Here is a 25851-nt window from a genome sequence, read left to right as displayed (position 1 = left end):
TTTAAAATAGATAGACAGTGTCTAATTTAGGGGTGTACACAAATTTGAGTCGATTAAATTTCAGTTCATAAGCTTGTGATTTGATCCTAATTCAGTTCATTTTGATTAAAAATTGAGTCAAGAACCCTAGAGTTCTATATAGAACCCAATTTAAACTGTTTGGCTTAGAGGTTCTTTAAAATTGAGTTAGGAACCCTAGAGTTCTATATAGAACCCAATTTAAACTGTTTGGCTTAGAGGTTCTTTAAAATTGAGTTAGGAACCCTAGAGTACTATATAGAACCACATTGAATCTTTTGGCATAAACTTTTTTTAATATTGAGTCAAGAACCCTAGAGTTCAATATAGAACCACATTTAACTTTTTTGGCATATAAGTTCTTTAAAATTGACACAAGAAACGTAGAGTACTATATAGAACCCAATTTTAACTTTTTGCAATAAAGGTTCTTTAAAATTGAGACCAGAACCCTAGACTTCTATAGAGAACCCCATTAAACCTTTGTGGCATAAAGGTTCTTTAAAATTGAGACAAGAACCCTAGAGTTCAATATAGAATCCAATTTATGTGAATGGATGTAAATTTTCTCAAAGAACAAAAATCTCTCTGAACTAATGCTGGCTGGTGCTACAAATAATGTCACACAGCTCAGACTAAAATATTGATTCATCAAAAAGAGATTCGATATTTCTAACCCCGTCCTAGTCTACTGTAAATGCCATTACGGTTCTCCAGTATGACAGACAGATGTGAACCGTCTCATAAAGGAAATTCACTATTTCTCTGTTAATTAATTTACATGTTGATGTTATAAAGCAGTTTGAAGTGTTTTGCATTATTGATTGAGTTTTTGATGACTGGCGCTGGAGTCTCTCTAGCGTCTCTTATTCGTTGTGCATTTCGTGTCCAGAGTCTCTTTCTTTCTGAATAATAGCGTTCGGTCCCATAATGCACAGGTGGAATAATTGGCTTCTGGATTGATTTCTTCTCATCTTCAGCCGACACTTGTTGTCATGGTTTTTGTGCGAGTGGCATTTAAAAAGGTTTGTGTGGAAGAACGCAGGAGACCAGAGGGATTTCACTGCATTTATGTACAGAAGAAAACACTCATCTTATTTTGATCAGAAAAAAAAATCGACTTGCAGAGTCCGTTATGGTACATGAAAAATGTGAATATCATTTGTAGTATTATATACACTACATGTCAAGAGTTTGGGATCTGTAAGATTTTTTAATGTTTTTAAAAGAAGTCCAAGGCTTCATTTATTTGATTAAAAATGCAACAACAAAAAAACAGTAATATTGTTAAATATTATGACAATTTAAAATAACTGTTTTCTATTTTTAATATATAGTAAAGTGTAATTTATTCCTGTGATCAAAGCTGAATTTTCAGCATCATTACTCCAGTCTTCAGTGTCACATGATCCTTCAGAAATCACTATAATATGATGATTTTATGCACAACTGTTTTCAACACTGATAATAATCATAAATGTTTCTTGAGCATCAAATCATCATATTATAGTGATTTCTGAAGGATCATGTGACACTGAAGACTGGAGTAATGATGCTGAAAATTCAGCTTTGATCACAGGAATAAATTACACTTTACTATATATTCACATAGAAAACAGTTATTTTAAATTGTCATAATATTTAACAATATTACAGTTTTTTGTTGTTATCAAATAAATACAGCGTTTGTGAGCAGAATAGACTTCTTTTAAAAACATTAAAAATCTTACAGATCCAAAACTTTTGACTGGTAGTATATATATATATATATATTTGTGTGTATATATATATGTGTGTGTGTGTATATATACACCATTTTCCTAGGCCACTGTTGGCCACTGCTGTAGTTGCAGAGTGACGTCAAACTCGACACATTAATGTTGAATGTGTGTCGCAGACGTGTGTTAATTATGTGTTTTAGAATCTCAGAGCTGTTATATTTAATACCCACTGAACTCCTCGTCCTTGTGTGACCTTTGACCTGTGTGTGTGTGTGTGTGTGTGTGTGTGTGTGTGTGTGTGTGTGTGTGTGTGTGTGTGTGTGTGTGTGTAGCCCGACCAAGGTCACCTTGCTGGGATCGGTTCTGTTCTCGCTCCAGCAGTGCCGGTTCCTCCCGATACAAACACACCATATGATCTTCATCTACACACTCTTCATCGTCACCAATAAGGTTTGTTAATATTCAGACTGAAATAATACATCTCTGGGTGTCATGAATCTAATGCATGAATAATATTTCATCAAATTTAAATTTCATCAAATAAATGCAGCCTTGGCGAGCAGAAAATACTTAACATTGTAATTGTAATAATATTTCACAATATTACTGTTTTTTTTGTTTTTATATTTTTAATAAAATAAATGCGGCCTTGGTGAGCATAAGAGACCTATTTAAAAATCTTACTGATCAAAATCTTTTGAACTGCAGTGTACTGTATATTTACAAACTTTTATGTTAGATGCGATTAATCACGATTAATGGATTTGCCAGCACTAAATAAAACCCATGCAAAAGCAAACTCTGCATGAGAAACTATCCCACAATACACTGCACACAACCTGCGACAACTTTTTGTTGTGTTGAGTAAATTTGATTAGACTGAAATGCAAAATAGGATTAGAATAGAAAAATAACTGCATGTATAACAGGAATCCATTTACTGAATCAAACATGATCATGTGACTTTTAGTTTTAACACACTATATCTTCAAACATTATTGGCAGTGCATTCGCTGCTCGTTTTCAAGCCAAACGAGGCTGATGTTTGATTGATGTTGTTTTAATTAGACAGACGTTTGGGTGAATGTACCGAACGAGCCGCTAAAGCTCATGAACCGTGTTCCTCTCGTGTCTTTTCCCTTCAGTAGTGATGATGATCCGCAGCTGTCCTGACGCTCTTGCACGTTTTTTGCATCATTTTCATGTAATTGCATCATTCTGCTTTAAAAAGAGTGAAGTTCTTCAGCGAGACTGACGGCACATCTTGAGTTCTTCTGTGAGCTCGGAAACGCTCTCTCACCATTTGACCTTCCAGATCTTTGTTTCACATGTAGAATTATTAGTACAGGCCTTTATCACACTTCCGCGTTCTAAACAAAGAAGAACTGTCATAATATTCAGAATCCAACGCATATTTCGTGATTTAAAGGGGAGCGCACAAGTATGTGTTTGTGCAATACGTCAGAATCTTATCACTTATTTAATTGCAGAACTGCAAGAATAGAATACAAACAACATATCACATTAAAGAGCATTAGAATTAGAAAAATATTCTATATTCTAAAGTCTATTTTGTTGGGCATTAAATTAAAGGTTGGGGAAAATGTATTGAATTAAACAATATTCGCGTTTTTCAGGCACTTACTTTATGATGCGATCATCAAATTGAAGTTGTTTAAATAAAGGATTATTTTCAACCCATAGTCGATTATTAAAGAATAACTGTACTGTATGCATGTGTTCAGATTAGAGTTATGATCTGTATGCATGTGTTCAGAATAGAGTTATGATCTTTATGCATGTGTTCAGAATAGAGTTATGATCTTTATGCATGTGTTCAGATTAGAGTTATGATCTGTATGCGTGTGTTCAGAATAGAGTTATGATCTAATCTCTGTGGTTTCAGATGCGGATGATGATGATGGGTTCTTCGTCGTATCCATTCTCATCGCTGGAGTCTGTCCTCTACAAGACTCTGTTTGTTCGACCTCTGACCTTTTCACCCCTGACTGACTCGACCCAGGGTTCAGATCAAACCCCGAAAAATAGCTCGATTTCTGATCAGAAGAGCGCCAACACGGACCAAAGAAACCCGGAAGAGGCCGAAAACGCCAAAAAGAAAGATTGAGGACGAAAGAAAGATTGAGGACGAAAGAAAGATTGAGGACAAAAGAAAGATTGAGGACGAAAGAAAGATTGAGGACGAATGAAAAATTGAGGACGAATGAAAAATTGAGGACGAATGAAAGATTGAGGACGAATGCAAGATTGAGGACGAATGCAAGACTGAGGATGAAAGAAAGATTGAGGACGAATGAAAGATTGAGGACGAATGAAAGATTGAGGACGAATGCAAGACTGAGGATGAAAGAAAGATTGAGGACGAATGAAAGATTGAGGACGAAAGAAAGATTGAGGACGAAAGAAGATTGAGATTGAGGACAAATGAAAGATTGAGGACGAAAGAAAGATTGAGGACGAAAGAAAGATTCAGGACGAATGAAGAATTGAGGACGAATGAAAAATTGAGGACGAATGAAAGATTGAGGACGAATGCAAGATTGAGGACGAATGCAAGACTGAGGATGAAAGAAAGATTGAGGACGAAAGAAAGATTGAGGACGAATGAAAGATTGAGGACAAATGCAAGACTGAGGATGAAAGAAAGATTGAGGACGAATGAAAGATTGAGGACGAAAGAAAGATTGAGGACGAAAGAAGATTGAGATTGAGGACAAATGAAAGATTGAGGACGAAAGAAAGATTGAGGACGAAAGAAAGATTGAGATTGAGGACGAAAGAAAGATTGAGGACGAAAGAAAGATTGAGGACGAATGAAAGATTGAGGACGAAAGAAAGATTGAGGATGAAAGGAAGATTGAGGACGAATGAAAGATTGAGGACGAAAGAAAGATGGAGGACGAATGAAAGATGGAGGACGAATGAAAGATTGAGGACGAATGAAAGATTGAGGACGAAAGAAAGATTGAGATTGAGGACGAATGAAAGATTGAGGACGAAAGAAAGATTGAGATTGAGGACGAATGAAAGATTGAGGACGAAAGAAAGATTGAGGACGAAAGAAAGATTGAGGACGAAAGAAAGATTGAGATTGAGGACGAATGAAAGATTGAGGACGAAAGAAAGATTGAGGACGAAAGAAAGATTGAGGACAAAAGAAAGATTGAGGACAAATGAAAAATTGAGGACGAATGAAAGTTTGAGGACGAATGAAAGATTGAGGACGAATGAAAGATTGAGGACGAATGAAAAATTGAGGACGAATGAAAGATTGAGGATGAAAGAAAGATTGAGGACGAATGAAAGATTGAGGACGAATGAAAGATTGAGATTGAGGACGAATGAAAGATTGAGGACGAATGAAAGATTGAGGACGAATGAAAGATTGAGGACAAATGAAAGATTGAGGATGAAAGAAAGATTGAGGACGAATGAAAGATTGAGGACGAATGAAAGATTGAGGACGAATGAAAGATTGAGGACGAATGAAAGATTGAGGACGAATGAAAGATTGAGGACGAAAGAAAGATTGAGGACGAATGAAAGATTGAGGACGAATGAAAGATTGAGGACGAATGAAAGATTGAGGACGAATGAAAAATTGAGGACGAATGCAAGACTGAGGATGAAAGAAAGATTGAGATTGAGGACGAATGAAAGATTGAGGACGAATGAAAGATTGAGGACGAAAGAAAGATTGAGGACGAAAGAAAGATTGAGGACAAAAGAAAGATTGAGGACAAAAGAAAGATTGAGGACGAATGAAAGATTGAGGACGAATGAAAGATTGAGGACAAATGAAAGATTGAGGACGAAAGAAAGATTGAGGACAAAAGAAAGATTGAGGACAAAAGAAAGATTGAGGACGAATGAAAGATTGAGGACGAATGAAAAATTGAGGACGAATGAAAGATTGAGGACGAAAGAAAGATTGAGGACGAATGAAAGATTGAGGACGAATGAAAGATTGAGGACGAATCAAAGATTGAGGACGAAAGAAAGATTGAGGATGAAAGAAAGATTGAGGAGGAAAGAAAGATTGAGGACAAATGAAAGATTGTGGATGAAAGAAAGATTGAGGATGAAAGAAAGATTGAGGACGAATGAAAGATTGAGGACAAATGAAAGATTGAGGACAAATGAAAGATTGAGGAGGAAAGAAAGATTGAGGACAAATGAAAGATTGAGGACAAAAGAAAGATTGAGGACGAATGAAAGATTGAGGACGAATGAAAGATTGAGGACGAATGAAAGATTGAGGACGAATCAAAGATTGAGGACGAATGAAAGATTGAGGACGAATGAAAGATTGAGGACGAATCAAAGATTGAGGACGAAAGAAAGATTGAGGATGAAAGAAAGATTGAGGAGGAAAGAAAAGATTGAGGACAAATGAAAGATTGAGGATGAAAGAAAGATTGAGGAGGAAAGAAAGATTGAGGATGAAAGAAAGATTGAGGAGGAAAGAGACGGTTTTCCTGTGTGTGAACATTTTCTACACGATTCCTGCTGATGATTTTTTTTAAATTCACGAATGCTCTTTTTATCTGAATGTCTTGTACATATTTGTTATTCTGAAGTGCTTCACAGAAAATTGTACTCTATTCTATCCTGCAATGACTATGATAATATATTTTATATAATTTATAATGCATTTATGAATGCAATCACTCGAAGTGGAATGCTGGAACATGTTTTACGGTACGTTTTGAATGCAGAAATAATATAATTCACTGGGTCTGACTCGTCTGTTAGTTGTCTGTGCGAAAAACATCAACGTTTCTCTGCAAAAACGTTGAATAATGAGTGATGAAATGCACTGGAAAGTCCAGGTTAACTGGTGAAAATGCTCTTTTATTGATGTTTAAGTGATTTAAGTGAATGTTCATGACTGGAGCTGCAAAAATGATAAGCCTAAAACGTAATTCTGAAATTTTATATAAGTTTATAACGTTTTGCTATTCATACTAAGTTATGAAAACGTTATTTCTGAATGTTCTTTGAACAGTAATGGAACATTCCATTGTGTCATTCTTCAAACATTATGGGAAATGTTACATATTGTGAACGTTCTGAAACAAGTAGCAACATTTAAAAAAAGATAGACGAATGTCAAATTTAAGTTGGAACAAACTAAAAAGATTTACAAATGTAGTTTTATATGAATCATCATTATTTCAAATGACATGCTCTGCAGAAATTGGATTGTGTTTTATTGTATCTGTCTGATTTATGTAATGGAATATGACTCTATGGAATATGTATTCCAGACAGCAGGAAGTGATTTTCATAATCATGCTTTAGGTTTGTTAATGAGCGATCAGCGGTACATAATCTCATTTACTGGTGTGAAGGAGCAATCAACATCTCAATTATTCCCGCCTAATATCGTCAAGGATTTCCAAACGGCCCGCGGCGGGAATTAGCTCTGCCAGGAATGAGCGTTGCCGTGCCAACAACAGCTTTCTGACGGAATGAGCGGGAGATTTTACTTCTGTTGTCCTTTATGATGTCATCATCATGTGCCACACGCTGGATTAAGGCTTTTTACACCCCACTGCGCTACCTTCCCACTGATTTTCAATGTAAACGTGCGCTAGACTGACGTCTTTAGTCGCTGCACTCGCGTCTTTTTCAGTGTCTTATGAACGACACGACATTCTAAAAACTAACTAGATGAGTAAAGTTTGTGAACAAACATTGATGTTGGCCTGACAAAGCCAGGTCTGAAAGTTACAAATAACTTTGAAAAGCTTGAAGTTTTAAAGATTTTTCTCAGAGAAAGTCAAAAAATGTAGTAGTAGCATGATTTAACATTATTAGCATGTTTTAACATAATGCTAACGTGATATGTTGATAGCATGATTTAATACATTGCTTGCATGTTGCTAATAGATTACTAACATGACTAGCATGTTGTAAACATGATTTAAAATGTTACTATCATGTTTTAACATGTTAGCATGATTTAGCACAATGCTAGCATGAGTTAGCAACTTAGCATGTTGTTAACATGAATTAATACGTTGCTAGCTCGATTTGGCACATTGCTAGCATGTTTTAACACTTTGCAAGCATAAATTAACACATTGCTAACATGAGTTAGCATGTTGTTAGCATGATTTAACACATTTTTGTCATTTTTTAATTATTATTGCTTGCATAATTTAGCATAACATGATTTATGATAACACACTGCTAGGATGTTTTAGCATGTTTGCTAACATGCTGTTAGAATGATTTGCATGTTATTTTGCTTACATGATTAAACACATTGCTGATATGATTTAGCACATTGTTGGAATGTTTTAGCATGATACTAGCATGATTTAACACATTGCCAACATGATTTAGCATGCTACTAAAAGGTTACTAACATGTTTAACATGTTGCTAACATGATTTAATACGTTACTTTCATGTTTTAACACACTGCTAGAATGAATTAGCATGTTGTCCTAGGATAGTCGTCAAGCTTTGCTAGTTAGACGGCTTAAATATTCTATAAGTCTTATTGTGCAAAAGTCTTCACCCCTCAATGAAAGTCCATGGGCCTTTTCATGGTTTTGATCTTCTATTCAACTAAAATCGCAAGTCGGATCAGTTAGAAAAGACACAGTAACCCGTCAGTCGAGTTTATAGCTCTAGCAGGAGATACTGGCTAAAATAGCGTCTCAGAAGAAGAAAAAGAAGCAGCTCAAATAGTAGATCAGTATTTCAGATTTGTCAAAAACACATTTTTTTTGTCGTTTAACTGACCGGCATCTCACATTTTAAATAGATATCCCCATAATTTCCTAGGTAATTACATTAAAAATGGCAACAAAAATATCACACACTGTTGAAATATACAAATGAGGCATTATGTAATAATATATTCACTCATTTGCATCCATTTCCAAAACAGAAATCTGAACATTAGATGAAACTAACGTCAGTTTTTTACAGAGGGATTTCACTGTAAAGAAGTGAGTATACTGTGCGGTTCTGTTTTATGATGTCATCATTGCACACATTCTCAGTGATGTCATCACACGAGTCCGCTCTGAATGATGTCATGCTGCAGCATCATGTGACGTCCACCAGGGGTCTGTGTGTATGTGTGTGTGTGTGTGAGGGTCCGCCTCGCTCTCAGTGGAGCGGCATTGGATTGGTGACACGGAGTGGTACGTCCCAAACAAAGGCAGTGGCACACAAAGGGCACACACACACACACACACACACACACACACACACCCTCAGCTGCTGCAAACGGCCACACAGATCCTCCTTCTTTGTGTTCTGCTGCGCTGGAGACAAAGACACACAGAAGCAGAACGAATCAGAGCGGCTCCATCTGTACAGAGCCAAATCATGCTTTACGTGCATCAAATCAATTTCACAATTACAGTCTTTCCACTTCAAAATTTCATATTTAATTCAATGTGTTATTGCTGTTTCTTTGTAATTATTAGTGCAATTTCTGAGTGAAGATGGTTTCAAAGTATAAAGAACCATTTATTTCTTACTTAAAAGAACATTATAAATTACCTTTTTTAGCGATAGAAAAAAAATGTTGGCATTAATGGTTTCATCCACAGAACCTATCATTAAAATGTCCTTCACACTAAGGAATTTTTTTTATTTTAACTACTGTTCACTGAAAGGTTCTTTGGGGAAACAAAACTGGCTCATTTATTGTTTAAAACCCGCTTTTCAAACCCCTCTGTAGTCAATAATTTTATCCCTTAAAACTTACATTTGATCACCAAGATGACATATTTAAACGTTTATTCCTTGAAAAAGGTTTCTTCATGCTCTATAATCTCTTGAATGTAACTCGACACCCTTGCCTCACTTAGTATGCGTGGTTCTATGAATATGCAAATGAGCCCCGCCTCCACTCACTCACTCACTCACTCAGAGATCCACTGGTTGACGATCACACGTTGATCTGATTGGTTACAAGGTAGTTTGTGACGTCAGAAACACCAGCGATTTCAAAGCGTGTTTTTGAGACTGTCTTTGGTTCACTGCAGTTTTAAGGAGGAAATACTCAGCAATGCTGTCGACTTATGAATTTACTCACGGTTTGTGTTAAAGCATATTAAAAACACCACATAGACACATAAACAACATTAAACGCTGGATTTTCACCACAGGGGGTTCCATTTAAGATTCCATTGATGTTAAAGGTTCTTCATAGAACCATAACATTTGGCGTAACGTTCACTCAGAATATTGCTTCACAAACAATTACAAAGAAACTGCAAATTTTTGACTGATTTTCTTGTAAAATGTACTTATTTTTAGTAATTTTTAGTGCTTGGCAAAACATGCATATATGTGTATTTATATATACAAAATATTTATACAAAGTACACACACATATATATATATATATATAACATATATCATGTAAACACAAACTTTTTTTTTGGATGCGATTAATCACGATTTATCGTTGTCCAGCACTAATTTTTAAATTCTGAAAATCTTTTTTATTTATTTTTTTATTGTTTCTCATATATCATTATCATCATCATCATCATCATCAGTCTGAGGGATTGAGATCGGAGAGGGAAACCGGGACAGATGTAACATCAGTGACCCCAATCTCTCTCTTACACACACACACACACACACACACACACACACACACACACACACACACACACACACACACACACACACACACACACACACACACACACACACACACACACACTCCCTTCATTTCTCTCGCTCTGTGTGTCTGTCCATCCGTCTCTCTTAGATACTCAGATACATTTATGATCTCAGTCTGCAGATATTCATGCTGTTGTGATACTAACATGTGTCAAGATAATGGACAGGTTATGCGTGTAGATCAGTAACTCAGCGTAATGTCCTGAATCAAGTTTCGGGGGATTATTGTGTCAGTTTAAGAGGTGAAAATATAGTTCATATTCTAGAGCTTCTATTGAACCATGTCTCTGGTTTGAATGTGATCATTTCTGCTGTTCATGAAACAATCAAATTAGATTATCAGCAGGAGTTAATCACATTCCAGACCACATGCACTATAGTCTAAACGTTTGGGTTTGTTTGGAAAGAAATGAATACTTTTATTCATCAAAGGCGCATTACATTGATCAAAAGTGACAGTAAACACAGTTTGAAGAATGATACAATGGAATGTTTCATTAACATTTATATAACCAAGAATGTTTTTTTAAGATATCTGGATGTTTTCAGAGAATATTTACAAATAACGTTCTCATAACCCTCTGGTGCTCTTCGGTCAGAAACGGCTCTTCCTAACCCCAACCGAAAAAATGTACATTAGATTTTTTGTGAATTTTTTGGTTCCACTTTACATTAAGTGGCTTTAAGTACTATGAACTTACATCGAAAAATAAGTACAATGTATTCAGGTGTGTGTGATACGGGTAAGGTTAGGGTCAGGTGTGTGTGATACGGGTAAGGTTAGGGTCAGGTGTGTGTGATACGGGTAAGGTTAGAGTCAGGTGTGTGTGATACGGGTAAGGTTAGAGTCAGGTGTGTGTGATACGGGTAAGGTTAGGGTCAGGTGTGTGTGATACGGGTAAGGTTAGGGTCAGGTGTGTGTGATACGGGTAAGGTTAGGGTCAGGTGTGTGTGATACGGGTAAGGTTAGGGTCAGGTGTGTGTGATACGGGTAAGGTAAGGGTCAGGTGTGTGTGATACGGGTAAGGTTAGGGTCAGGTGTGTGTGATACGGGTAAGGTTAGGGTCAGGTGTGTGTGATACGGGTAAGGTTAGGGTCAGGTGTGTGTGATACGGGTATGGTTAGGGTCAGGTGTGTGTGATACGGGTAAGGTTAGGGTCAGGTGTGTGTGATACGGGTAAGGTTAGGGTCAGGTGTGTGTGATACGGGTAAGGTTAGAGTCAGGTGTGTGTGATACGGGTAAGGTTAGAGTCAGGTGTGTGTGATACGGGTAAGGTTAGGGTCAGGTGTGTGTGATACGGGTAAGGTTAGGGTCAGGTGTGTGTGATACGGGTAAGGTTAGGGCCAGGTGTGTGTGATACGGGTAAGGTTAGGGTCAGGTGTGTGTGATACGGGTAAGGTTAGGGCCAGGTGTGTGTGATACGGGTAAGGTTAGGGTCAGGTGTGTGTGAAACGGGTAAGGTTAGGGTCAGGTGTGTGTGATACGGGTAAGGTTAGGGTCAGGTGTGTGTGATACGGGTAAGGTTAGGGTCAGGTGTGTGTGAAACGGGTAAGGTTAGGGTCAGGTGTGTGTGATACGGGTAAGGTTAGAGTCAGGTGTGTGTGAAACGGGTAAGGTTAGGGTCAGGTGTGTGTGATACGGGTAAGGTTAGGGCCAGGTGTGTGTGATACGGGTAAGGTTAGAGTCAGGTGTGTGTGATACGGGTAAGGTTAGGGTCAGGTGTGTGTGATACGGGTAAGGTTAGGGTCAGGTGTGTGTGATACGGGTAAGGTTAGGGTCAGGTGTGTGTGATACGGGTAAGGTTAGGGTCAGGTGTGTGATACGGGTAAGGTTAGGGTCAGGTGTGTGTGATACGGGTAAGGTTAGGGTCAGGTGTGTGTGATACGGGTAAGGTTAGGGTCAGGTGTGTGTGATACGGGTAAGGTTAGGGTCAGGTGTGTGATACGGGTAAGGTTAGGGTCAGGTGTGTGTGATACGGGTAAGGTTAGGGTCAGGTGTGTGTGATACGGGTAAGGTTAGGGTCAGGTGTGTGTGATACGGGTAAGGTTAGAGTCAGGTGTGTGTGATACGGGTAAGGTTAGGGCCAGGTGTGTGTGATACGGGTAAGGTTAGGGCCAGGTGTGTGTGATACGGGTAAGGTTAGGGTTAGGTGTGTGTGAAACGGGTAAGGTTAGGGTCAGGTGTGTGTGATACGGGTAAGGTTAGGGTCAGGTGTGTGTGATACGGGTAAGGTTAGGGTCAGGTGTGTGTGATACGGCTGAGGTTAGGGTCAGGTGTGTGTGATACGGGTAAGGTTAGGGTCGGGTGTGTGTGATACGGGTAAGGTTAGGGTCAGGTGTGTGTGATACGGGTAAGGTAAGGGTCAGGTGTGTGTGATACGGGTAAGGTTAGGGTCAGGTGTGTGTGATACGGGTAAGGTTAGGGTCAGGTGTGTGTGATACGGGTAAGGTTAGGGTCAGGTGTGTGTGATACGGGTAAGGTTAGGGTCAGGTGTGTGTGATACGGCTGAGGTTAGGGTCAGGTGTGTGTGATACGGGTAAGGTTAGGGTCAGGTGTGTGTGATACGGGTAAGGTTAGGGTCAGGTGTGTGTGATACGGGTAAGGTAAGGGTCAGGTGTGTGTGATACGGGTAAGGTTAGGGTCAGGTGTGTGTGATACGGGTAAGGTTAGGGTCAGGTGTGTGTGATACGGGTAAGGTTAGGGTCAGGTGTGTGATACGGGTAAGGTTAGGGTCAGGTGTGTGTGATACGGGTAAGGTTAGGGTCAGGTGTGTGTGATACGGGTAAGGTTAGGGTCAGGTGTGTGTGATACGGGTAAGATTAGGGTCAGGTGTGTGTGATACGGGTAAGGTTAGGGTCAGGTGTGTGATACGGGTAAGGTTAGGGTCAGGTGTGTGTGATACGGGTAAGGTTAGGGTCAGGTGTGTGTGATACGGGTAAGGTAAGGGTCAGGTGTGTGTGATACGGGTAAGGTTAGGGTCAGGTGTGTGTGATACGGGTAAGGTTAGGGTCAGGTGTGTGTGATACGGGTAAGGTAAGGGTCAGGTGTGTGTGATACGGGTAAGGTTAGGGTCAGGTGTGTGTGATACGGGTAAGGTTAGGGTCAGGTGTGGTGGTATGGGTAGGTTTAAGGGTGGGTTAATGTGTAAGGGAAGGGTCAACAGTGTAATTACAAATGTAATTACATAAATTAATTACAGCTGTAATTACATGCAGGTATTTTCAAAATATAAGTACAATGTAAAAACATGTATGTACACAATAAGTCCATTGTATCAAATTATTAATTTCAATGGAAGTACATAGTACTTAAAGCACTTAATATAAAGTGGGACCAATTTTTTTATTCATTGGAATGGTACAAAACTTGATAAAGGTTTTGGCACTTGCTGTGGGACAAAAAATTAAAAATCATGGACATGATTTGAACAGGTTAAATGGACCTGAAAACAATATTCACACTTGTGTTGAAAATATATATATTTCATATAAAAAGTTAAAATAGTATTTTGGTTCATTTTTTTAAATTACAATACACGTAAAATTCTGTTATTATTTTTAAGTTCACTTTTTAAAACTTTTCTCACTTCAGCAATAATCTTCCATGTATCATCTTTGAAAAGAGATCAAACTTCAGTATGTCACTCTAAAGCAGGGGTCTCCAACATGTCGCTCGCGAGCTACCAGTAGCTCGTGGCTTGATTGGAGGAGCTCGCCAAGGGGCCGTTCACATATCGCGTCTTTTACGCGCTCAAGTTCGTTATTTCAAATGTAGGAAGCTCATAATTGAAGCGACGCGCTCATTTTTTCCAGGCGCAGCGAGATGAAAAAATGCATTAGCTAAAACTTCTTTGTCATTGTAGAGAGCGCAGTGCATGGTTGCATAGCAACGACAGACGCCACGGGAAAACCGGACCGAATTTTACTATTAATAATAAAAGATAAGCTAATGTGCATTGTAAAAGTCAGTAATTTATCTTTTTTGACTCATTCTTTTTATAAAAATGATTAAAAGGCTGAAATATGCAAGGTTTCTTTTTATACATCTTTTTTGTCAAAACTTTATTTGAACTTGTAGGCTACATATTAGTAGATAATGTCCAGTACTCCTTTAAAATCTGGCCATCATTTTTAATGTTGTTATTTTAATATTCATGTAAACAAAAAGTGCATATTAATGCTAATTATATTTGTCATTTGCTGGTTTTCGACGTACAACTTAGTGTATTGATTTTATTGTGTAGTATTAGTACTTTTTGAACAGGATTCTGTGATAACCGTGATCATTTTGGTCACTATAATCATGAAATGAAATTTCCATGCCATTTCATCTCTAGTTAAGATGCACTATAAAATCAACTATAATTATGTTTTGTTTTTACAGTATAATATGCAAAGTACAATTTTCTTTAGAAAAATGTATCTCTGATTCTGTTCTTTTCTCTGACATTTAAGGGTGACATATATGGGCCTACAAAAACAGTTTAGATAGTTGTTAATATGAGAGTTATGAGACATTATTTAAGAGATGAAAGTATTGTATTACATGAGCTCTCGGCCACTATCTTTTTTTAAAAAGTAGCTCTCAAATGAAAAAAGGTTGGAGACCCCTGCTGCATTCAATATTTACAACAGTTTAAGTTGGAAATTAAATTTTCCAAGAAATGGATTATAAATACAGCGTAGATAAAGTAATAATACAATTTATAAGTTTGATTTATATAGCGTCAGGGCTCACGGACGCTTTACATATATAAAATAGTATAAAAAATCCCCTAAAATACAGAATAAAAAACATTAACAAACTAAAAAATAGTACATTCATTTCATCGACAAAAAAAAACAAAAACATTTGGTAATTTTGAGCGACACGCGAGCCGCACGAGAGGTTCTGGAAGGTTAGGAACATGTTTGTTCGGGTCTCACACAGAGCAGATCTGCCATCAGTGTTGCTCTTCTTTGAGGCTGATCTGGGATCAGTTCAGGAGTGTCTCTGAGGACATTAGTATTCTGTGTGTCGTGTGCCGCCCAGACGAGACATCTGAGAGCCACAGATAAAGAAGAAGAAGCTATTAATCCCTGCTAGATTACCACATCCGATTCTTTATCCCACAGTAACTCCAGTACGAGCCGCTCCGTGCGTTTACATCCGCGGATCGGGTCACTGGAGGACCAGCACTGATCATCATGAGTTTACTGTGTTTATGTCACTGTTTTAAATGGCGAGTTATTGAACACATGACTGTTAAATCTTTTACAGGTCGGTGTGTGTGTGTGTGTGTGTGTGTGTGTGTGTGTGTGTGTGTGTGTGTGTGTGTGTGTGTGTTTGTCAGATGATTTGAATTCAGACTGTCCTGTGTTTGCTGGATGGGAAGAGACAGATGTCCAGTGATTCTGTACGACCAAGTCAGCAGAAAATACCCCCGTACACACACACACACACACACACACACACATACACCAGCTGTCAGCTGCCCCTCTTTAAAACGGCACACTGTATATTTGAATGTGTTTAGAATCTGAGCAGGAGAAACACACACACACACACACACACACACACACACACACACACACACACACACACACACACGCACACACACACACACACACACACACCCCTCCCATATTTCTCAAATGTTTCTCTTAGATACCAGTGAGATTAAATGACGGAAGTCTCATGCTTTCAGATGTTTCTCATGAGAAAAAGTCAAATCCTTCACAGCTTGATTTAAAAAGAGTATAATACTCTTTAGAAATATCTGAGCAATCACAATAAGACCGAGAGATCCAGAGTCTTGCATCCGACGCCTTCAGTTCATAAAGCTCAGAGTAATAATTCAGATGTTTGATCATGAAGGGTTTGGCTGCTGGTCTTCACAGGACCTGATCGTCCCCGGTCAGAGATCATTATTATTTTGGGTCACTCACCTCGTGTTGCTCAACTAGTGTTCAGGACAGTCGAATAATTAGTCAACGCCAAACGCTCCAGTTTAGAAACACAAACAGAATCTGGGCTTAATTCCCTACATAGGCAGCATTTCCCAGGGTGACTTTGAGAACTGAAGACAGCATCACATGGTTTGTAGTGTCATCAGAGACAATTTTTTACTTAGGATGGCTTATGATTTGAGAGAAATATTAATTCAAAATATACTTATTAGATATATATATATATATATATATATATATATATATATATATATATATATATATATATATATATTTCATTCAATCCTGAGTATTAAAATAGGCTTCTATTAAACAGTTAATGGGGCAAAATCAGATTCGTCAGGTTGACTCAAATTCTATTGTTTCCGTCCATTTTTTCCTCCAGAATGTGGCAAAACTCTTTGAAACACCAAAATTCTAATTGATTTTTTAAGTTTTATGGATTTTTGGATTTTTCAGGACTCCGTAACACTGGTGACACTATGAGCTAAACATTTCGGTGGTGTTATTGTTTGTTAACTATCAAAATATAAAAAACTGTTGCTAATTGAAATTAACCTGAAATAAAATAAAATATAAATATTAGATGAAAAACTTAAAAAATAAGTAGCAAAAGTTTAAATACTAAAATTACTAAAACTGAATTAAAAATAAATTAAATATAAACATTGAAAAAACAAATACTAATACAAATTACAAAATAACTAAAAAAAATGAAAACAAAAACAAATTAAAGCTCATTAAAACAATGAATACTATAATAATATGTAGATAATAAAAAAATGAAAAAGTACTGGTAATGTTCGATCATTATTAAGTTTATGGTCATTTAATTTAACCCTAAAACACACCAAAATGTAATAAATCATTCACAATATGGTTAAACACCTGTGAATAATCAATAAGGAAAATTCCTTCATATTAACGGTAAATTGATCCCAGACTACTGAAATAACAGATACATTTACAAAATACAGTTTCATGACATGTAAGAAATATTCATAGCTGTTTATTTCTCAATTAATTAAACACTAGGAAGTTATACAGTCTTTGCACTAAACTTTATTTTCATTTAATTTCACCTTTATTTCTATAGCGCTTTATACAATATAGATTGTTTCAAAGCAGCTTTACAGTGATAACAGGAAAATAATGATTCAATTCCACTGTAAAGCAGCATTTTACGCAACATCTATGGAGTGGACCAGGTTTACATCTCACTGCAGGTTCTGTTCTGTATATGACGGTGTGTGTGACATAAAACACCTGTAATATAGCAGCTCTTTTTGGGCCCTGGGTGTGTGTTTTGGTCACTGAAATACATCTGTTGGCAGAGATAGACAGATAGATAGATAGATAGATAGATAGATAGATAGATAGATAGATAGATAGACAGATAGATAGATAGATAGACAGATAGATAGATAGATAGATAGACAGATAGATAGATAGATAGATAGATAGATAGATAGATAGATAGATAGATAGATAGATAGATAGATAGATAGATAGATAGATAGACAGAAGTGATGGTCTGAAGGCAGCAGATTGGTGAGAAACAGTCTGGCTGCAGGATTCAAGGTGACGCTACACACCTGTTGTTTACCCGACAGAGCGCTGGACAGGTAAGACACAGGAGGACAGGTGTTCACACACACACACACACACACACACGCACGCACGCACGCACGCACGCACGCACGCACGCACGCACACACACACACACACACACACACACACACACATAGAACCAGCATGATTCAGAGACACAGAATGATCTGATGCAGCTGATACCTTATAAAAAAAAATAAAAAAAAATGGATTTCTTGCTCTGTGCAATTGTCTCATTCTTAGTACAAAAAAATATCTAAACATTCTTAAATCAAGACAATTTCCTGAGAAGAAAAACATGTTTAAGTGACTCTATTATGCTATTTTAAAGGTTCCTAATGTTTTTTGGGATCTCTTCAACAGGTTCACATGCATCAAAGATCATAAATACTTTAATTTCCTCATAATCTCCACGTCAGCATCAGCTCTTTTCTCTCAGTGTCTGAAACGCATCGTTTGAAGATTCAGTCTCTCCAAGCCCCGCCTCTCTGAAAGCTGCTCTGCTGTGATTGGTCAGAAACTAAACTCTCATTATCATCTCTAAATCTCAGGTCTTGATACGAACAGTAACGATTACGAGGGTTTTACCGTATCAATCTCATCAAAGCGGATTTGCTTTGTCAGCAGAAAACAGCGTCTTCTCGACACGAACAACACGAACTAAACTCTTCCAGTCTCAGATACACTAGTGTTTGAGGGCGGAGCTAAGAGACGCCATTCAGCCAATCAAAACTGACATTATTCAAATTAGTTACAAACCTATGAATCAGGATTGAGCAGAAAGTGAGACTGGAATTACTGACAAATCGTTTCAGGCAGTTCAGAATTGATTCTTTCTTTTGGGAGAAAATAACTAAATAATCTTGTTTTCCCTTTGAATTAAACATTATTTTTCTCGCCCCATTGGCAGATATTTGTTCTTGTTTTAATCATGAAGTCACTTAATTTTGATTCATTTTTTATAAACCAAAACTCATCTTCAGTCATTTTGCTTCTTCTCCAGTAAATGTGTCTTGATTTAAGAATGTTTCGATATTTGTGCTGGAAAACGAGACAGAAACACTGAGGAAGAAATGTTTTTCTAGCAGTGAGCTTCTAGTGAAGACTGACTTGTGAACAGCTCACACTTTTAAACATTCACTGTATCTTAACGTTTGCACACCATCATATTTCACAACAATCTGATCCTCAAAACATGGAGAAAGAGGAAGAAAGCTCCATTCCGCCGGGAGAAACACGAGACGTCGTTACAAAGGGAATATCACAGTGGTTTCCCATTGGCTGTCGCGTTCTGTGGCCTAAAGCCGCTCTGAATGATCGCGAGTCTGCTCTGACAGCTTGGAGATAAGAAAGTGCCCTCAGGTATTAGATGTCATTCCTTTTCGGCGGGAAAAAGCAGTTATAGCCGTTCTGCCTGTGAATAGAGAATCTCAGCACAACAAAGCTTTCTGTTCTCATTAAGTCTGAGGAAAGAGCCGAGGACAATAACGGAGACACGCGTGTAATCCTCGGCTCAATCACACACCGCCACGGAATTTCAATTGTCCTTAATAACTGAAGTTCACTATGAAGGGCACAAGTGCAGTGAGCGTTCGTCGGATCTATCAGATGATCTTGATGCGATGCGTTCTGAGATTATGATTGATGCATGTGATGCAACCTCAGGATTTGAACAACTTTAAAGGGATAGCTCACCGAAAAATGAAAATTAGCCCATGATTTACTCACCCTCAAGTCATCCCAGGTGTATATGACATTCTTCTTTCAGACAAATACAATCGGAGTTATATTAAAAAATATCCTGACTCTTCCAAGCTTTAGAATGCCAGTGATCGGCTGTATATTTTTTGAAGTCCATCAAAGTTCATCTATCCATCATAAAAGTGCATCTGTCCATCATAAAAGTGCATCTATCCATCATAAAAGTGCATCTGTCCATCATAAAAGTGAATATATCAATGATAAAAGTGCATCTATCCATCATAAAAGTGCATCTGTCCATAATAAAAGTGCATCTGTCCATCATAAAAGTGAATATATCAATGATAAAAGTGCATCTGTCATCATAAAAGTGCATCTGTCCATCATAAAAGTGAATATATCAATGATAAAAGTGCATCTGTCATCATAAAAGTGCATCTGTCCATCATAAAAGTGCATCTATCATCATAAAAGAATCAGAATCAGAATCAGAATCAGAAAGAGCTTTATTGCCAAGTGTGCTTGCACACACAAGGAATTTGTTTTGGTACTGAGGCTTCCAGTGGACATATACAAATACAAATACAACAAGAAACATAATACTACAAATTATAAGAATAAAAAATAAAAATATAAATATATGAGAATAAAACTATCACAGTTGGGTTTAGTCAGAATAGACATTTTCAGATTTACAGATTATGAACCTATTTACAGTGTTTTGAATATTATAAATAAATAAATCTACATATAAGTATCACCTGAGTTGTGGGATATTGCACTAAACAGTGGGAGTATTGCACTTACAGGCATATGCCTTGGGAGGAGTGTTAACTGTTCAGGAGGGAAATGGCCTGTGGGAAGAAACTGTTCCTGTGCCGAGATGTTCTTGTGGCCAGTGATCTGAGTCTCCGTCTTGACGGTAACAGTTCAAACAGGTGGTGTCCAGGGTGAGTGGAGTCTGTGATGATTTTACCTGCTCTTTTCCTCACTCTGGAAGAGTACAGGTCCTGGAGGCTCGGCAGGGGGGCACCAATAATCCTCTCCGCAGTCCGGACTGTCCGTTGTAGTCTCCTGATGTCTGATTTGGTAGCTGAACCAAACCAGACAGTGATGGAAGCGCACAAGACAGACTCAATGACGGCTGAGTAGAACTGAATCAGCAGATCCTGTGGCAGGTTGAACTTCCTCAGCTGGCGAAGGAAGTACAGTCTCTGCTGGGCCTTTTTCACAGTGGAGTCAATGTGATTGTCCCACTTCAGGTCCTGAGAGATGATAGTGCCCAGGAACCTGAATGACTCCACTGCTTCCACAGTGCTGTTCATGATGGTGAGTGGGAGGAGTGCTGAGCTGTTCCTCCTGAAGTCCACGATCATCTCCACTGTTTTGAGCGTGTTCAGCTCAAGGTTGTTATAACTGCACCAGGCAGCCAGCTGTTCAACCTCCAGTCTGTAAGCAGACTCGTCACCGTTCCGGATGAGACCGATGACAGTGGTGTCGTCTGCAAATTTCAGGAGCTTGACAGTGGTCTCTTTAGAAGTGCAGTCATTAGTGTACAGGGAGAAGAGCAGTGGGGAGAGAACGCACCCTTGGGGGGCACCAGTGCTGGTGGTGAGAGTCCTGGATGTGTGTTTCCCCAGTCTCACTCGCTGCTGCCGGTCCGTCAGGAAGCTGGTGATCCACTGACAGATCGAGGATGGTATGGAGAGCTGGGTCAGTTTGGCTGTGAGAAGACCAGGCATGATGGTATTGAAGGCCGAACTGAAGTCCACAAAGAGGATCCTTGCATAAGTCCCTGGTCTGTCGAGATGTTGCAGGATATAATGCAGTCCCATGTTGACTGCATCATCCACAGACCTGTTTGCTCTGTAAGCAAACTGAAAGGGATCTAGCAGGGGTCCAGTGATGTCCTTCAGGTGGGCCAGCACCAGTCTTTCAAACGACTTCATGACCACAGACGTGAGAGCGACAGGTCTGTAGTCATTAAGTCCAGTGATTTTGGGTTTTTTGGGGACAGGAATGATAGTGGAGCGTTTGAAGCAGCAGGGAACTTCACACTGCTCCAATGATCTGTTGAAGATCTGCGTGAAGACCGGGGCCAGTTGGTCAGCGCAGGCTTTTAAACAAGCAGATGAGATGCCGTCTGGGCCTGAGGCTTTCCTACTCGGCTCACGTCCTCCACACAGACCTTAAGCTCAGGTTGGATGGCAGGAGGGGGGAGTGATAATTGGAGAACAGGAGGTGATGCTGAATGTGTGAAGTGCAGATCAGACCGGGTGTGTGGTGTGAATGAGGGCTTTTCAAACCGGCAGTAAAATGAATTTAAATCGTCAGCCAGGTGTTGATTGTCCACAGATCGAGGGGATGGTGACTTGTAGTTGGTAATGTTCCTCAGGCCATTCCAGACTGATGATGGGTCGTTGGATGAAAACTGGTTTTTCAGTTTATCAGAGTAGTTCCTTTTAGCAACTCTGATCTCCTTTGTCAATCTGTTTCTGGCCTGGTTATACAAGATTTTATCCCCACTTCTGTAAGCATCCTCTTTGGCATGACGAAGGTGTTTGAGTTTCCCAGTAAACCATGGTTTATCATTAGTGAATGATAAGAATGTCCTGGTAGGAATGCATGTATCCTCACAGAAACTTATATATGATGTTACAGTATCTGTGAGCTCATCCAGATCATTGGTAGCAGCTTCAAAAACAGTCCAATCAGTGCAATCAAAGCAGGCCTGTAGATTCTGCTCTGCTTCATTAGTCCATCTTTTTACAGTCCTTATTCCAGGTTTAGCTGATTTCAGTTTCTGCCTGTAGGTCGGTATGAGATGAACCAAACAGTGATCAGAGAGCCCCAAAGCTGCCCGTGGGACGGAGTGATATGCATTTCTTATTGTGGTGTAACAGTGGTCCAGTATATTACTGTCTCTGGTGGGACATGTAACGTGCTGTCTGTATTTTGGTAGTTCACGGGAAAGATTTGCTTTGTTAAAATCCCCAAGAATGATTAAAAGAGAGTCTGGGTACCTTTGTTCCGTTTCAGATATTTGTTCAGCCAGCTGTTGTAGCGCCGCGCTCGAGCACGCGTCTGGAGGGATGTAAACATTCACGAGAATGAAAGAGGAAAATTCCCGAGGCGAGTAGAAGGGTTTACAGTTTATGAAATGTGCCTCTAAATTAGGAGAGCACATCTTCTTCAGTGTTGTTACATCTGAACACCAACTTTCGTTAATGTAGAATCACAATCCACCACCTCTCGTTTTCCCCGTTAGCTCCGCGATGCGATCCGCTCGGAACAGCTGGAAGCCCGGCAGATGTATTGCGTTGTCCGGTATGGCTTCACTCAGCCAGGTTTCAGTGAGGCACAAAGCAGCAGAGTTTAAAAAATCCTTGTTAGTGTGGGTGAGGAGAAGAAGTTCATCCGTTTTGTTAGGAAGGGATCGGAGATTCGCGAGATGAATGATGGGGAGTGCAGTGCGCAGGCCGCGCTCGCGGAGTTTAACCAGCGCGCCGGCTCGCTTCCCGCGTTTGCGTCTGAACGCGCGTTTGAACAACAACGCTGCACCTCCGACGAGAATGTCCAGCAAAACGTCCGAATAATCAAAAACTGTAGAAAAGGTTTCTGGTGTGTGTTTCCTAATGTCCAGTAGTTCGTCTTTGGTGAAACTGATAGGAAAAGAATGACTAAACGCAGAACAAACGAACAAAAACAACACAATAGCTGGAGAGCTCCACACCGAGGCAGCCATCCGCGGCGCCATCTTGGATCTAGCCAAGTGCATCTAGTGCAAAAGTGCAAAAGTGCATCTATCCATCATAAAAGTGCATCTATCATCATAAAAGTGCATCTGTCCATCATAAAAGTGAATATATCCATCATAAAAGTGCATCTATCCATCATAAAAGTGAATATACCAATCATAAAAGTGCATCTATCCATCATAAAAGTGAATATATCAATCATAAAAGTGCATCTGTCCATCATAAAAGTGCATCTATCCATCATAAAAGTGAATATATCAATCATAAAAGTGCATCTATCCATCATAAAAGCGCATCTATCCATCATAAAAGTGAATATATCAATCATAAAAGTGCATCTATCCATCATAAAAGTGAATATATCAATCATAAAAGTGCATCTATCCATCATAAAAGTGAATATATCAATCATAAAAGTGCATCTGTCCATCATAAAAGTGCATCTATCCATCATAAAAGTGAATATATCAATGATAAAAGTGCATCTATCATCATAAAAGTGCATCTATCCATCATAAAAGTGAATATATCAATGATAAAAGTGCATCTATCCATCATAAAAGTGCATCTATCATCATAAAAGTGCATCTGTCCATCATAAAAGTGAATATATCAATCATAAAAGTGAATATATCAATGATAAAAGTGCATCTATCCATCATAAAAGTGCATCTGTCCATCATAAAAGTGAATATATCAATCATAAAAGTGCATCTATCCATCATAAAAGTGAATATATCAATCATAAAAGTGCATCTGTCCATCATAAAAGTGCATCTATCCATCATAAAAGTGCATCTGTCCATCATAAAAGTGAATATATTAATGATAAAAGTGCATCTATCATCATAAAAGTGCATCTATCCATCATAAAAGTGAATATATCAATGATAAAAGTGCATCTATCCATCATAAAAGTGCATCTATCATCATAAAAGTGCATCTGTCCATCATAAAAGTGCATCTATCCATCATAAAAGTGAATATATCAATGATAAAAGTGCATCTATCCATCATAAAAGTGCATCTATCATCATAAAAGTGCATCTGTCCATCATAAAAAAGCAAATATGAATCATAAAATCGCATATATTAATCATAAAAATGCATCTATCCGTCATAAAAGTGCATCTATCCATCATAAAAGTGCATCTATCCATCATAAAAAAGCAAATATGAATCATAAAATCGCATATATTAATCATAAAAGTGCATCTATCCGTCATAAAAAAGCAAATATGAATCATAAAATCGCATGTATCAATCATAAAAGTGCATCTGTCCATCATAAAAGTGCATCTGTCATCATAAAGGATAGATGCACTAATAAATAAATCTAAGATGGAAGCATTTTCTCTTCCATGTCAAAAGTGGGATCCGTCAGTCTTATGGCTCGTTTCCACTGAGCAGTACGGTACGGTACAGTACGGTTCGGGTCGGGTCGGGTCAGTAAACCATGATCCAGCTAGCGTTTCCACCGCCAACAGTACCCTACTTGATAGGCGTGGTGTTTGCCGGAAAGAAGCGATCAACGTGATTTTCGCGCGAAGAAGAAAGCGACAAAGTAAACACCAATGGATGGCATACAGCAGATCTTGTCCTTGCTTCTCGTCATGTTTGTCACAAGAAGACAAGCGCCGACATTAGGCATTTCTCCATACCAAGTATGTAAAGTTCTCAGCAGAAGGACTCCTGAGGACGCGAGTCCGGTAATTCACCACATGGAACAGCGCGTTCTGCATGTACATTTTAGGCAACAATAAAACGAAATATGTTATAAAACACCACTCTGCCTCTTTTCGTTTTCATTTAAATAAATTTTAAACATTATAGGCACACAAATGTGGTTCAGGCAATGTATAGACCTGATTATATACATGTTTAACGCTAGCCTATTTATAACAAAACGAAATATTAAACACAACCCTGCATCTTTTCGTTTAAATGTAAAAAAATATTAAACATATTCCAGGCAATATGTGCATTTGTACAAATGTTGCAATAAACAACATTACAGTGATAATCTTGTAATAAAAAATGACAAAACTCAACCCTATCTCTTTTTGTTAAATTTCAGTTCTATCAATAATAGCCATTATAAAAGTATAAGTAAAAGGTAACGTTACAAGAAGCTATACAATAAGAAATAAAGCAAACAATTCAGACAAATTCAGCGCTAGTCTAACGTTAACTTTACAACGGAAAAGTTATAGCCTAAATATATGAAACTTCACTTAGCCCTCAGCCAAAACGATTGGCCAGGGAACAAATTATCGATTCACGAGACCAAAGATCACCCGTTAGATATACACAAGACGAATTACCACTAGCTGCTACAGAGTCAGCGGCAAACGTCAGAACGACTAGCCGAGGAAAGGCTGTTCCAGGTGGGGAACATGAGCGCCG

The 25851-nt window shown here is 38.4% G+C and overlaps 2 protein-coding genes across 4 annotated transcripts in view; both read left to right on the top strand.

The window, feature by feature from the left end:
- Positions 1-4483, top strand: part of tmem38b (transmembrane protein 38B) — a 27759-nt gene extending 23276 nt beyond the window's left edge. For both annotated transcript variants that reach the window (XM_077235464.1, XM_077235465.1), the window contains exons 5-6: positions 2072-2189; positions 3646-4483. In XM_077235464.1, the coding sequence (XP_077091579.1) occupies positions 2072-2189; positions 3646-3867 (340 nt within the window). In that variant the 3' untranslated portion in view covers positions 3868-4483. The remainder of the gene's footprint in view (positions 1-2071; positions 2190-3645) is intronic.
- A 122-nt stretch (positions 4484-4605) lies between these two features.
- On the top strand, positions 4606-6503 carry LOC143744069 (uncharacterized). Of its 2 annotated transcripts, none has more exons than XM_077235458.1 (2): positions 4606-5819; positions 6202-6503. In XM_077235458.1, exons 1-2 carry the CDS (start codon positions 4606-4608, stop codon positions 6284-6286), a joined length of 1299 nt encoding a protein of 432 aa, XP_077091573.1. In that variant the 3' UTR covers positions 6287-6503. The 2 variants fall into 2 exon arrangements, with proteins under 2 accessions (XP_077091573.1, XP_077091574.1); XM_077235459.1 differs by having other exon boundaries at positions 6111-6503.
- Positions 6504-25851: the final 19348 nt, after the last annotated feature.

Source organism: Siphateles boraxobius, unplaced genomic scaffold (assembly GCF_051911475.1).
Source record: "Siphateles boraxobius isolate OS27281-9 unplaced genomic scaffold, OSU_SipBor_1 192, whole genome shotgun sequence".
Classification (NCBI taxonomy): Eukaryota; Metazoa; Chordata; class Actinopteri; order Cypriniformes; family Leuciscidae; genus Siphateles; species Siphateles boraxobius.
This window is presented reverse-complemented; position numbering and strand designations above follow the sequence as displayed.

Excerpts from the sequence above, each read along its gene's own strand:
- LOC143744069 (XM_077235458.1), top strand. The coding sequence starts at position 4,606 with ATGAAAGGAAGATTGAGGACGAATGAAAGATTGAGGACGAAAGAAAGA. Across the intron at positions 5,820-6,201 it reads TTGAGGACAAATGAAAGATT|GATGAAAGAAAGATTGAGGA; the intron begins GTGGATGAAAGA and ends AGAAAGATTGAG.